The 12791-nt window shown below is 31.4% G+C and overlaps 2 protein-coding genes across 3 annotated transcripts; both read left to right on the top strand.

The window, feature by feature from the left end:
* Positions 1–5770: 5770 nt before the first annotated feature.
* Positions 5771–8097, top strand: LOC114389008 (dof zinc finger protein DOF2.5-like). Of its 2 annotated transcripts, none has more exons than XM_028349581.1 (2): positions 5771–5896; positions 6723–8097. In XM_028349581.1, exon 2 carries the CDS (start codon positions 6756–6758, stop codon positions 7584–7586), a length of 831 nt encoding a protein of 276 aa, XP_028205382.1. In that variant the 5' UTR covers positions 5771–5896; positions 6723–6755; the 3' UTR covers positions 7587–8097. The 2 variants fall into 2 exon arrangements, with proteins under 2 accessions (XP_028205382.1, XP_028205383.1); XM_028349582.1 differs by lacking the exon at positions 5771–5896 and adding an exon at positions 5970–5993.
* A 2039-nt stretch (positions 8098–10136) lies between these two features.
* On the top strand, positions 10137–11336 carry LOC114391059. The gene has a single exon (XM_028352059.1). The coding sequence runs from the start codon at positions 10137–10139 to the stop codon at positions 11334–11336; it is 1200 nt and encodes a 399-aa protein (XP_028207860.1).
* Positions 11337–12791: the final 1455 nt, after the last annotated feature.

The raw sequence follows: 12791 nt of genomic DNA, 5'->3' as shown, positions 1-12791 counted from the left end.
TATGGGTAATCACTTGATGGGTATGGTGGCATGGTTTGAGCCATGAGGGACAAAACTATGGGAAACCTGCTTCTTGAAAGGTCAGGTTCTATGCATAAAATAAAGTGGGCATGTTTTTAGGAGGTTGTGCAAAAATGAAAGTGAGAGGTATATAATCTCTATGACTGTGAATGGGCATATGAATGAACTAAATGAACATTGATAACTGAAGAGCTTATGTTATTTGTTATGCAGTGGGACTTGCGTTCATGGCTTGGGTGGTAGGGTTTAGTTACAGGTGTCAAATGGTGGTCTGCGATTGACAACGGCATGGTTTGATATGTGAGAAAGTATTGCTTGTTGGTTAGAATGATTGAAGGAGGTTCAAAGACATCAAATACCAACATTTTTTTTTATATCATTTTTAATATTTTATTATTTTTCTTGTATTTTTTCTCTTACTTTCAAAATATTACACATATTGCCCTTTAATTACACACCATCATACCAATGTTATCTTATCGATCCATGTCAAAGTCACGTATAATGACATGTTAACATAAACAACAGTCAACTTTGTCACTCAATAATCAATCTAGGTAAGATAATTTTACAAAAAATAAAAGTATTGGAGTAAAATGTATGAAAAATAAATAAAATAAATTTGAAAGGTAAAGTTCACAAAATTATTAAACTATGGAACAAAATATACAAATAAACCTATAATAATTTGTTTCTCTAAAAAAAGAAGTGTACTTTACTCTAACTTTATTTTAGAAAATAGAAAAGTTTTGCACTTTTAAGCAATTTTCTTACACAAATATAAAAAAAAAATCCAATTGCATGAAGACAAAATTACAAAAACATATGAACGTTCGAAGAAGTTGTAAGAATATTCTTTTTAGTTATACGAAGATAACCCAATGTCACTAATATAAAACTAAAAGTAAGTGAGAGCTTCTTTTTTCTTAAAAAAAAAAAGTGAGAGAGAGATTGAGAGGGAACATTTACTTTTCACGAGTAAGTTCAGATAAACAAATTCACTTTAATGACGTAAATACACTTAATAATTAAGTGATTTTTTTCTTTTATCATCTTATTGAGTATATTGTTATTTTTCAATATTTTTTTCGAAGATTTGTATACTCTCAATGATAAAAAATCATTGCAGTAAAAAAAATCGAGTTATTAATTATTACAAAAGTCAACTATCTAATATATTATAAATATAATTATTTGAAAATGCAATAAAATATTTATGCTTATAATACATTATAATTAAAATAATTTAAAATAATTCTTGATTAACATATAGTATTAAATTAATTAATTAAAAAAAACTTTTTTTTCTTTTGTCCATCTAGCATTATTTCGGCCCACTTTAACATCTTTTGTCGCCTTTCTCGACTATCTCACTGTTTTTCCAAAAGAAGAAGAAATAAAAAACATTAAAAACATCTTCCAAGTTCCATCATTCCTTCTCTTTATGTTATGTTTTGGTATTATCATTGTCCTTTTTATAGTAATGTCATCTCCATTGATGAGAAAGGAACACAATCATAGCACATAAAGCAATGCTGTATCAGAGTTTAGGACACAGCTATTAGTATTCTTGACCAAAAAGACGAAAGAATAACACATCACTTGTTTTTATCTTCCCCGACTTATTTTAGTAAAAGTTAGGCTTGACTCGTTTCAAGATCAAGGCATGATACAAATTTAAAATTTTAACAAAAGCTTACGATAGTACTTATGGATAACTTAATTACAAATAACTACTAATTAATAAAAATCAAATTATTTTCCAATGCTATTTTTTTATTAATTGAGTTAATTATCCATTACTAGTCATATATTGAAAAAATGTCCTTTAAATGTAAAAAATGATAGACATTAAGATTGTCTTCATTGATATATAGTCTTTGTCTCTTCTTTTTTTAATCCTAACATATGATATATTAATAGTATATTTCATTTTTTTAAAATTAATATAATTATATATTAGTATGAAAAAACATTCATGATTGAATTATAATTAATATGTTCTTAGTTCGAATAAAATTGATACAATTTTCTTATAAAATGTCTCAAATTTGGATTTTATCATAAAAAAACATAAATATTTTACATCAATATCATGATAATCTAAAATTTAAGATAATATAAAATTATAATATTTTTATTGTAAATTTAATTTATATTAAACACACAAACCAACTTATACATTAGTCAAATCAATTTATAAATTATTAGAATAATTTATCAAATGCACTCAAAATTAAATAATATCAGCTAAGAAAAGTTTATACTTAATCGTTGGCATATATGACATTTTTCATAATGATAGTTAACATGATACTTATTTTTCTTCTGACTAGTTAAGTACATAAGCTATAAACTTGTCTTGACCTGACATCACCTATTCACATATGATGGTGAGCAAATGTCCCTCACTTAGGGGTTAATTACAATTCGGAATTTTAAAGGTATTGCAAGTTCTTATGTTTTGTCTATTACCCCTGTAATTTTAAATCTGCTGGCTAAATTCAAATTCAACTATAGTTAAATCCATTTTTTAGGGGGCGACATTTTTTAACCTTTATAATCCCTATCAACTAAAGATATTGAATTTTCTAATTAAAAACTGTTAAAAATATGAGAAATCAATTGAGAATGATTGTGAAAAATAATCAGTTGCAAAATTGAATGGAAGATTCATGAATGAAAACTTATTTTCCTTTTTTGCAATCAGGGGGCTTAAAGCCCCAATAAAATATTATTAAAATGTATCAGGGAACAAAATAGTAGCTACATCAGCTAAAACAGGAATGAAGATAAAATCTGAAACAACTTCAAAGATTTTATCATTCATTTCTAGGACATCCGTCATCTGGTTGGCTTCGCGGTAGATATTATTTAATGACTTGTACAAAAAGAAATGCATTCAATAATATTTTTTTAAACCGTATTCAATAACATTAATAATATGTTAATCGTTTAACTATATCAAAATATGAAATCACCTAGTATACATGCTAATTTGGGTGTGACACAAACACATGTATGTATGTGCACGTAAACGAATTACAAGTTTAAAGTTTGAACTATTTTAACATTTATATATTATCTTTAGTTAACATAATTAATATTTATGATTGATTTTAAATTTTTTATTTATCCAAAACTACCTGATTAGCTTGGTGATACCCCTCACCAGGCCACAATATAATTTGGGTGTCTAGCTCTGTCTTTTTTTTTATTTTAAAGGATCCAGCTATGTCATAAGCATAAGAAATGTATTATTCAAAAGATTCAAATAAATTAAACTCAACCTCTCTATACTTATATATACATTTTGTTTATTTGAAAAAAAATATAAGGTTGATCTAGTAGTTAGTTAAGGAAAAAGGAAAGATGACATAGGTCGCAAGTTTAAATTTTTTCTTAACAAAAATTAACAATACTAACCATTAACATTCACTATTAATAAAAAAATATTTGATTTATTTGTATTAGTCTGATTTGAGACTTTATAATTCTCCTACACTCCATCTCAAAATCTAACATAGTTTGATCCAATTGTGATTTGCATATAGTAATCTAGTAGGCTTTATATATAGTTATCCAACAAGTATGTATATAATAATTATATATATGACTAATATTCCAAACTAAAATTTTAGTAAAACTGAAAATTTATAAAATGAATTTTCATTTGATATATTGCATTATTTGATTCATTTTATATTAAATGATAGAAATTTATACTTTACACTTTTTTTTGAATCAATACTTTACACTATTTAAATCAAGCTTCAATTGGAAGAATAGGTTAGACTCGTGAGCCTCAGTTATATTTTGAGACTACTATTTTCTATTATTTTAAATTTCTTTCATCTTATAGTTGTTATTATTTCTACATAGATAAGTTGAAGCATTAAGTACATTTTCAGTCTTATAATTTTCTTAATTTTAGTTTTAGTTCTACATTTAAAAAAGTTTAATTGACTTTTAAAATTTCAAACAACTAATAATTGATTTTAATACGAATCAAAATTAAATATTCTATATATTTTTTTTGGTTCTGTAGAAAATATGAAGGCAAAATATTGTATAAATGTAAGCACGAATTAATTTTTTCTAATTTAAAACTATAAAAACTCAAAAATTAAACTTTTAAAATATAAAAATTAAAATTAAATTTTAAAAACATATATAAGAACTGAAAATATGTTTAAACTATATTCAGTATGTTCCAACAAGCAGTGACCAAGGTTTGGTATAACTGAAGGGAAAAAAAAACGTTCCTAGTGCAGGCTGAAAACTCATTAAAAGTTGAAAACAACCATCATGTTTATCACAGACCAATGGTCCAAGCGGACCCCAACTTTAAATTTGAAATAATATTATTAGATGGAAACAAACTTGTGGCAAATATATAGTTTAAACACAGACCAATGGTCATCTAAAATGACGCTTGCATAAATGCGATAATTATTGGCTCATCTCATTATGAAAACACTGTGATCCAGAGAAGAAATAATAGCAATATACTATCATCTTATATAACTTATGTTTATGAGGTAGAGATCACGACTTAATTCATTGGATCGAATACTAATCTTATTTATATGTGATTCTCATTGGCTTTTAAGAAAATTTTAAATATCATCCTCTTATATATGAGCTTAAAGCAAAATAATAAACTTGTAATGCCAGAGTATCTTTTTCTATTAATAATTAACAAAAAATAATTACCTGTATCAAGCATGCAAATCAGGGTTTAGCACAATTTAGCTCCTTAGCCATTAACCAGGTTTGCCATGTCATCTTAATGGTGATATCCTTGTTTACAATAATGCACCGTATCAGCACCACAGATAATTTTGCTTTTAAAATCACCACAGAATTGAAGACTTGGATGTGGTTGATTAGTTTGAAAGCAGTATGGTGTAATTGCGAAACCATGCAAACAGCAGAAGATTTTTGACAATTAATTTAAGGAATGCATGTTCAATTCAAGCAAGCAACCGAAACCTATATTTCCGAAAAGTGATAACTGGATAAAATCACCGTTTAAGATTAAGAATAGAGTCCTTAATTGATTCTGGCCCAAAAATAAAGAAAGGTACTTGATTAGAGAAAAAAAGAAGGTTTGACAATTTGAACTGCTAATAAAAGTCTATATCGTCTGAAAAGTTGAAACCCACCACACTAGTACATACTCATTATTTCACCACAAAAAAAAAAAAGAAGATAAAAAAAAAACCAATCCAGAATAATGAATAAACAATACATACATGTACTAGAGCATTTTTATATATTATCATTAAATAAAAAAATATATATGATAAAGTAGTTGATTTTTTTTATCTTTTTAATTAATTGACAAGATAAAATTTTAAATTTTAAGATTAATAAAACATAAAAACTAAACTTATTTAGAATTGCATTTAACATACAAATAATGAGAAATTGTAAACGTCTCCTCTATTTTAGGGTATAAGGATGAAAAAGATAAAGAAAAAAGTAGTACTAAACTTATTTAGAATGGGATTGGGTTTTTAAGTATTCTAAAAATAATAGTTCTCATTTTAAGTAAAATGTAAGAGAATGGGATTGTGTTTTGAAAAATTTCAAGAAGTCTAGTTAAATTGGTAATACATAAATTATTATAAATATTATGTTTGATTCCTAAAAATAAAATTTAATTTTTATGGATAAAAAAATTAATCCTAAAGGCTAAAACATGATTCATTAGTGAAGAAATATTGATAATGTGGTCAAAGACTTCTCTTCTCGCTTTCTCCTTTTCCTTTGTAGCATTCATAAAGTAAGCCTACGCATAAAGCCACCCCACAAACGAACCAAAACATTCTTTCTTGCACTAAGGAGCAGTTGCAGACAAATTGACAAGGTGAATTCTCTCTCTCTCTCTCTCTCTCAAATCATCCTCTGCTTTTCTCTTTCTTTTCTTTGAATTTTCATGGCTGTAGCTACTGCAGTGGCCAAAGGTGATGTGGATTTTTCTCATGTCTTTTCCTTGAAGCACAATTCTGAGTTATTTATTCTGGGTTTTGGGGTTTGTTCAAAAGCTGACACAAAATATCAACTTCCACTAGATTTAAGAGTTGTTTGTATCTTTGGTTTAATTCATTTTCTCTCTTTTCCTATATATATGAGAAGATCTTCATGGTAACTTCAAGGTCCTCATGTATTGACATTCCATCTTCTCTCTTTTCCTACCAAAGCAAGTTTTTGATCAAATCCAAAACACAAAAAAGCACTGCTTTTCCTTTTCCTTCTTTTTTACCTTTTTGCTCGCGTGGAACATTTGTTAAAGAACACAAAAAATAAAAAAGATACTATTTGTTGTTATTATTATTGATTATTGATTCCTTTACATTCTTGTTTTTTTTCTTAACTTTATGAATGTCTTAGTAGGAAGCCTTGCTACCTTGCCTTGATTTTGTTGTTAATTAACTATCTTCAACAATCTTTTATGTAAACATAAAATCAGCACAAGCTATACCTCTTGAAACTTTTTTTATGGTATAGATTCTTATCATTGTGGGTCGAATATCGTGTGTGTGATACATGTAACCAACCTAATGTAGACCTCATGTACTGGGATGATAAAGTTTTGTTATTGTTGTTGTTCTAGGAATTCTTGTCACAAATGAAAACTTATAACTATAGGTGTTCTCTCTCTCTCTCTCTCTCTCTCTCTTGGGGTTTCTCAGGACAATATTGGACTTATAATTGTGAGAGTAGTCATGGAGGGGATGGCTCCCAATTCATGTGCAAGGCCAGTTGTAGAGAAGAAAGCAAGGCCACAAGAGCAACTGAATTGTCCAAGGTGCAATTCAACCAATACAAAGTTCTGCTACTACAACAACTACAGCCTCACACAGCCAAGATACTTCTGCAAGACTTGTAGAAGGTATTGGACAGAAGGAGGGTCTCTGAGAAACGTTCCAGTTGGAGGTGGTTCAAGAAAGAACAAGAAGGTCTCTGTGACAGCTTCATCATCACCAAAGGTTCCAGACCTAAACCCACCAAACCACTCAGCTATCTCATCACACAACCCTAAAATAATGCATGGTGGCCAAGATCTCAATCTTGCTTTCCCAGCCATGGAAAAGTACCATCATCATGGCATGTCACCTTATAACGTTGAGATGCAAAACAGTAACACCACCACTACTCATCATCATCACCAAACCTCTCCTTCTTGTTCTGCTCCTCCAGCTAATTCTCTTTCAGCTCTTGAGCTACTTAGGTCCAGCATGGCATCTAGGGGTTTGAACCCTTATGCTCCTAATTCTTCCTTGATGCCAAACTCAACAAACAACAACAACAATGCCCTTTACCCATCAGGGTTTCCCATGCAAGAAGTTAAACCTAGTCTTAACTTTTCTTCAGTTGATGGGATCGGAAATAATAGATCATATGATCAAGAGAGGGGTGGTGGCAGAGTTTTGTTCCCTTTTGGAGACGTCAAACAGCTTTCTGCTGCTGCAGGTGCTGCTGATCAAGTGGAACAACAACAACAAGGAAATTCAACTGGTTATTGGACTGGAATGATTGGTGAAGGAACATGGTAAGAAAGAAAAAAAAAAGGGAGGACAAAGGAAAATTAAGAGAACATGCATTAATAACATTATATTTATATATCTTTTTTTTTTATTTTGGTCTTCCCTTTTTTTTTCTCTTTCCACAATATGGATATCATTTGGCAGCTGAAGTTGTTCAGGAACTAACAATAGGACACACATGGTTAATTATTTCTTTGTTTTGTACACACCTCCTTTGTTTTATTTGAGAGAACGTAAGAGGATTTTACTTCTCGTCTCCGTTGTTTTCAATTTTTATATATAGATAGACATAGAAGGGGTGAATACTGGACCTGTTTTTGTCCATGGCACATGCAATTCCTGTATTCATTGAATTCTATGAGAATTAATTAGCAGATCTTCTTCATTTGTACGTATGAATTTTCAAATGTTTGGTTCAAATTAAGGACTTTTGGAGTGATGAAGGAGAGAATTAATTAGGTTTTCCAAGTTTGTAAGTGTAACCATAATTATAAATTTTGGTTGAGTTGCTTTGTGCTCTTTCCAGCTACTCTTTTACTATCTCTGTCTGTGCAATAAATTAGTGGGCTGTCAGCTTTGTTGTCTACATTATCACATCTGAGATTCTTCCAACTATGAAAGCACTTTGGTGGAATTATTCGGAGGAATTATAGTAAAAGAAATCTGAAAAGGAAGGACAAGGGAGTGTTCTAAGATCTCAGTGTTTTAGCCGAATCAGGAATTAATATTAATGTCACACACCCACTTTTTTAATGCAAGCTACAATTAATAAAACAAGCAAATAGTTAATTACATGTAATATACTATATATAATAGTAACACCATATAATTTGACAAATCTTGAAAATTGGACTACCTGCCCCAACTAAATATACTAACATAATAATATAATTGTCATCCCACTTGTAGTTTAATTTAATTAATTTGAAGACTTCAATTAATTCCATGAGTGTCTCCTATGTCATGATCCATCCACCTGCTGTTAATTATAGGATTATTTGGAAGGACTAAGAAAATTCTTAAAAGCACAACTTCGTTCGGTATTTTAGTGGGGCCCTCAAACATTCCCTTGGGGCAAGTGGAAACTATTTCTTCCACTAGCCAGGTCAATGGTTTGGCTTTACATCTGGACAATTCATTAGCTACTAATTTTATTTTATTTTTATCTTGTTATGTTATGTTTTTCACTTTGAGGGAGCTCGATGGGGGGACAAAATACCTTTCCTCATGTGTTGTCCTTCTTACGCCAATCTCTTAATTATTCCTTTTCTTCTTCTCAGTCTCAGGGTATAAATTCATCTTTGAAAATGAAAATGTTTTTTTTTGTCCACGATAGATAACCGATCTTGAAACGGATGACACAAATCATTTATAAAAGTATCAGAGCAGTTTATACTTTAGAGCACAAGTGCAGTCCGCTAAATATAATTAATTAAAAACTCAAGATGTATTAAAATAACAATTAAAGGACATAAAAGTCTTCATCGAAATTATTTGATGTCAACGAATGAATAATGAGAAAATCTAAAGCAAATTATATTAACACTCTCAAAGTATTGCATATCACTCTAATTTTTTAACATTTACATCGATGCTTTTTATAGTTATAGGAGTACATGATATAATGTTCTTGAGTAATACCGCCGTGGTGTCAATATATAGATATTTTTAGCTTAATATTTTTTTAAAAAATTAAGAGATTAGTGTAAGGATAAATAAGAGGTACATGATATAATGCTCACTTGTTTTGTTTTAGTCCCTGTATAACTAATTTTTTTACGTTTTAATTCCTATAAACTCCTCTTAAAAAATTCCTATATATTCTTCCCTTTCTTCTCTTGTCCCTTGTCTATTTCCTTCTTTTCTTTTCTTTTTTTTCTCATCAATATCTCCTTCCTCATTTTATTTTAAGGATTGTTTCTTTTAAATCTTCCTACACTAACTAATTCTCATTAACCCTAAATTGAAGAGTATAAGTTGCATAATTTAGAGGCACTTGGACAATATGAGGTAGCTTGTGAGTAGCATTTCTTGTTAACAGTCCTTTTAGTTGCAATAATTTGTTGCATCATTTTGATCTTGTTGTATAGAAATATGAAAGTTATTTAATTCATTTTCTAGATCACATAATGTTTTCACCAACTTTCATTGCCAAAAATCTCCTCTGACAACAATATGTGATGAAAGCATTTTGATTCTTAAATTTCTAACAATTTAACAACCATAAAAAATATTTAAGTTAATAGAGTTACATGAGACGAATATACCAAGTGTTTCATGCAACAAGATTAGAACGATACAGTATGCCCCCAACGTTGTAAGGAGCATCAATACAAATTCACTACTCAAACTATCTTGTCTTGTCCAATAAGCACATTTGAACTTTGCAACCTCAACATTCTCAAATTTAGAGTCCATGAAAATTAAATTAATGTAAAAGCATTTTAAAAAATGAATGAAACAAACATCAATGCCATGTTGTGGATAATTTTCAATTTTGTATTCCGGTGAATGGGGAGAGGACGAGGGCGAGGGCGAGGGCGGCCGGCTAAAATTCCGATGCCACCGTCAACAACTACTCAAAAATCACCACCGAAATTGAACCCGGAACCTAGCAATGCTAGTCATGAAGTTACTGTTGAAGACTATGTGAGCTCTGAGGATGATGAATCTGAAGAAACCCCAATTCCTTCAGCTAACCTACCGAACTGCAATGTACCAGAGAAACCTAAAGAGGAGACGAACGAAAATAAGGTACCAAGAAAGCTATGGACTGATGTAATTAGTGGAAATCGTAAGCCTGAGAATGGGATGACTCTTGAGTTTTTTGCTCCAAAGATTGTGGAAGGAAAGCCGATTGCTAAAATTGAACCTGAAGACATCATTGGTGAGCTTAAATATTGGGAATCTGCTTTGATTATGTATGTCATAGGGAGAGATCTTAGTATGAATTCTGTTAAGCAATTCATGGAAAAGAATTGGAGTTTTGTGAAATTGCCAGATCTGTTCTATAATGATGAAGGATACTTCATTATGCGTTTCCATTCTTCCCAGGACAAGGATGAAATTTTATCGAAGGGTCCTTACACAATTATGAACATGACTATGCTCCTTAGAGATTGGTCCCCTGAGTTTAATCTCAAGAGAGACATGCTGAGAACAATCCCTATCTGGATTAAGCTTCCTCAATTACCTTTATACCTTTGGGGTGCGAAAACCATGGGGAAAATTGGTAGTATACTGGGAAAACCGATAGTTACAGATGAATGCACAGCTCAAAGGCTGAGAATCTCTTATGCTAGAATGTTAGTGGAGATTGATATCACCCAAGAAATGCCAAAGGAAGTCACTATTGCTGATAATGAAGGGCATGAGTTAATTCAAGCTGTGGAGTATGAATGGAAACCGAAGTACTGTGGAAAGTGTAAAAAGTTTGGACATGTGTGTGAAAAACCTAAAGTCAGAAAAGAGAAAGTTTGGGTACCAAAACCTACTCTGAAAAGTAATGAGCAAGAGGAAGGGGGGCCTAGCAATAAGGAGACACAGATGATCAACACTACTAATACTGAGGACCTGGTTTCAGAGTGGACTACAGTACAGAAGGCAGGAAAAAAGACAGTTACTGATACAGGTACAATGCAGAAAACTGGAAAGAAGATAATTACTGATACAGGTACCTCTGAATTGAATTGCTCTAATGGATTTGGCCTACTAGGAGTTGTGAATGACTCTCTAGTAGTGCAGGAGAAAGTGCCATGATGATTTCTTGGAACATTAGGGGACTAAATAAGGTTGGTAAGACGATAGAGATCAGTTCCCGTCTCAAGAGTCTCAACCCCACTATTATCGTTCTTCTTGAAACTAGAGTAAGAAAGAATAAAACTCTTACTGTTAGAAATAAACTCAATCTGAATATGAAGTATCTGGATAACTATGATAAGCATGAAAATGGGAGAATCTGGTTTATTTGGGATGATAGCAAAGTTATGATCAAGCACATTTGTAGTACTTCTCAGCTGATTCACTGTGGTGTCTATAATCCCAATGGTGATTTCTTGCATTGGTGCACAACTATTTATGCTCTTAATCACTTAGATGATAGAAGGAAGCTTTGGAAAGATATCGAAGATCTCAGAGTTCAGCAGGCTGATCCTTGGTGTCTTTTGGGCGATTTCAACAATGTTCTAAAGGCTGAAGATAGAATTGGTGGCAGAGATGTAACTGAGTCTGAATATGTTGATTTGAGAGAGATGATGTCTAGAGTTGGTTTGTATGAAATGGATACTTGTGGAGATTTCTTTACTTGGACCAACAAACAAGCTGATAATACCATATACTCTAGGATTGACAGATTTTTGGGTAATCTCAATTGGCTGCAAATGCATATTGATTCCACTTTAAAAATTTTGGCTCCTAGTGTTTCAGACCATGCCCTTATGTTTCTCAGTTGTAAAGATCAAAGTAGCAGGCTCAGGGGTAGATTTAAGTACAGAAACAGTCTGGCTAGGTTGAATGGTTTCCATGATAAAGTTAAGAAGAATTGGAACTTGGGTGTACATGGTAATCCTATGTATAAACTTTGGACTAAGCTCAGTAGACTTCAATCTGTTCTGAAAAACCTCAGCAGTCCTCTAAATGGCCTAAGGGAGAAAATTGATGAAGCTAGAAGAAACTTGCAGCAAGCTCATGAAGATCTATGCAGAGATAGATTCAATGTGGATAACATTAACAGGGTAAAGGACAGGACTTCTGAGCTTCTTCAACTCAATGAGTTGGAGGACAGTGATTTGAGACAAAAGGCTAAGATTAATTGGATTCGTCAGGGGGATGGTAATAACAGCTACTTTCATGCTACTATCAAAGGTAGATATAAGCATAATGCTATCAGATCTCTGATTAAAGAGGATGGGAGCTGCATAACTTCTCATGAGGATATCGAGGAAGAAGTTTTAAAGTTCTACAGTGCTCTTTTGGGTTCTAGTGAGAGCAATCTGGCTGGTCTGAACATTCCTGCAATTAGGAATGGCAATACTCTAAATCAATTTCAAAGAGATATGCTCATTGGCCCTGTTTCGAATGCTGAGATTGATACAGCTATAAAAGGTATGGATGTGAATAAAACTCCAGGAATTGATGGCTATGGTGTGGGTTTTTTCAAAGATGCTTGGAGCATAGTTGGTAGTGATGTGAGAGAAGCTATCCTAGACTTTTTCC

Source organism: Glycine soja, chromosome 16, assembly GCF_004193775.1.
Source record: "Glycine soja cultivar W05 chromosome 16, ASM419377v2, whole genome shotgun sequence".
Lineage (NCBI taxonomy): Eukaryota > Viridiplantae > Streptophyta > Magnoliopsida > Fabales > Fabaceae > Glycine > Glycine soja.
Note: the sequence above shows the minus strand (reverse complement) of the source record. Positions and strands in the feature narration are given on the sequence as shown.

Coding starts and splice junctions, on each gene's coding strand:
- LOC114389008 (XM_028349581.1), top strand. CDS start 6,756: ATGGAGGGGATGGCTCCCAATTCATGTGCAAGGCCAGTTGTAGAGAAG.
- LOC114391059 (XM_028352059.1), top strand. CDS start 10,137: ATGCCACCGTCAACAACTACTCAAAAATCACCACCGAAATTGAACCCG.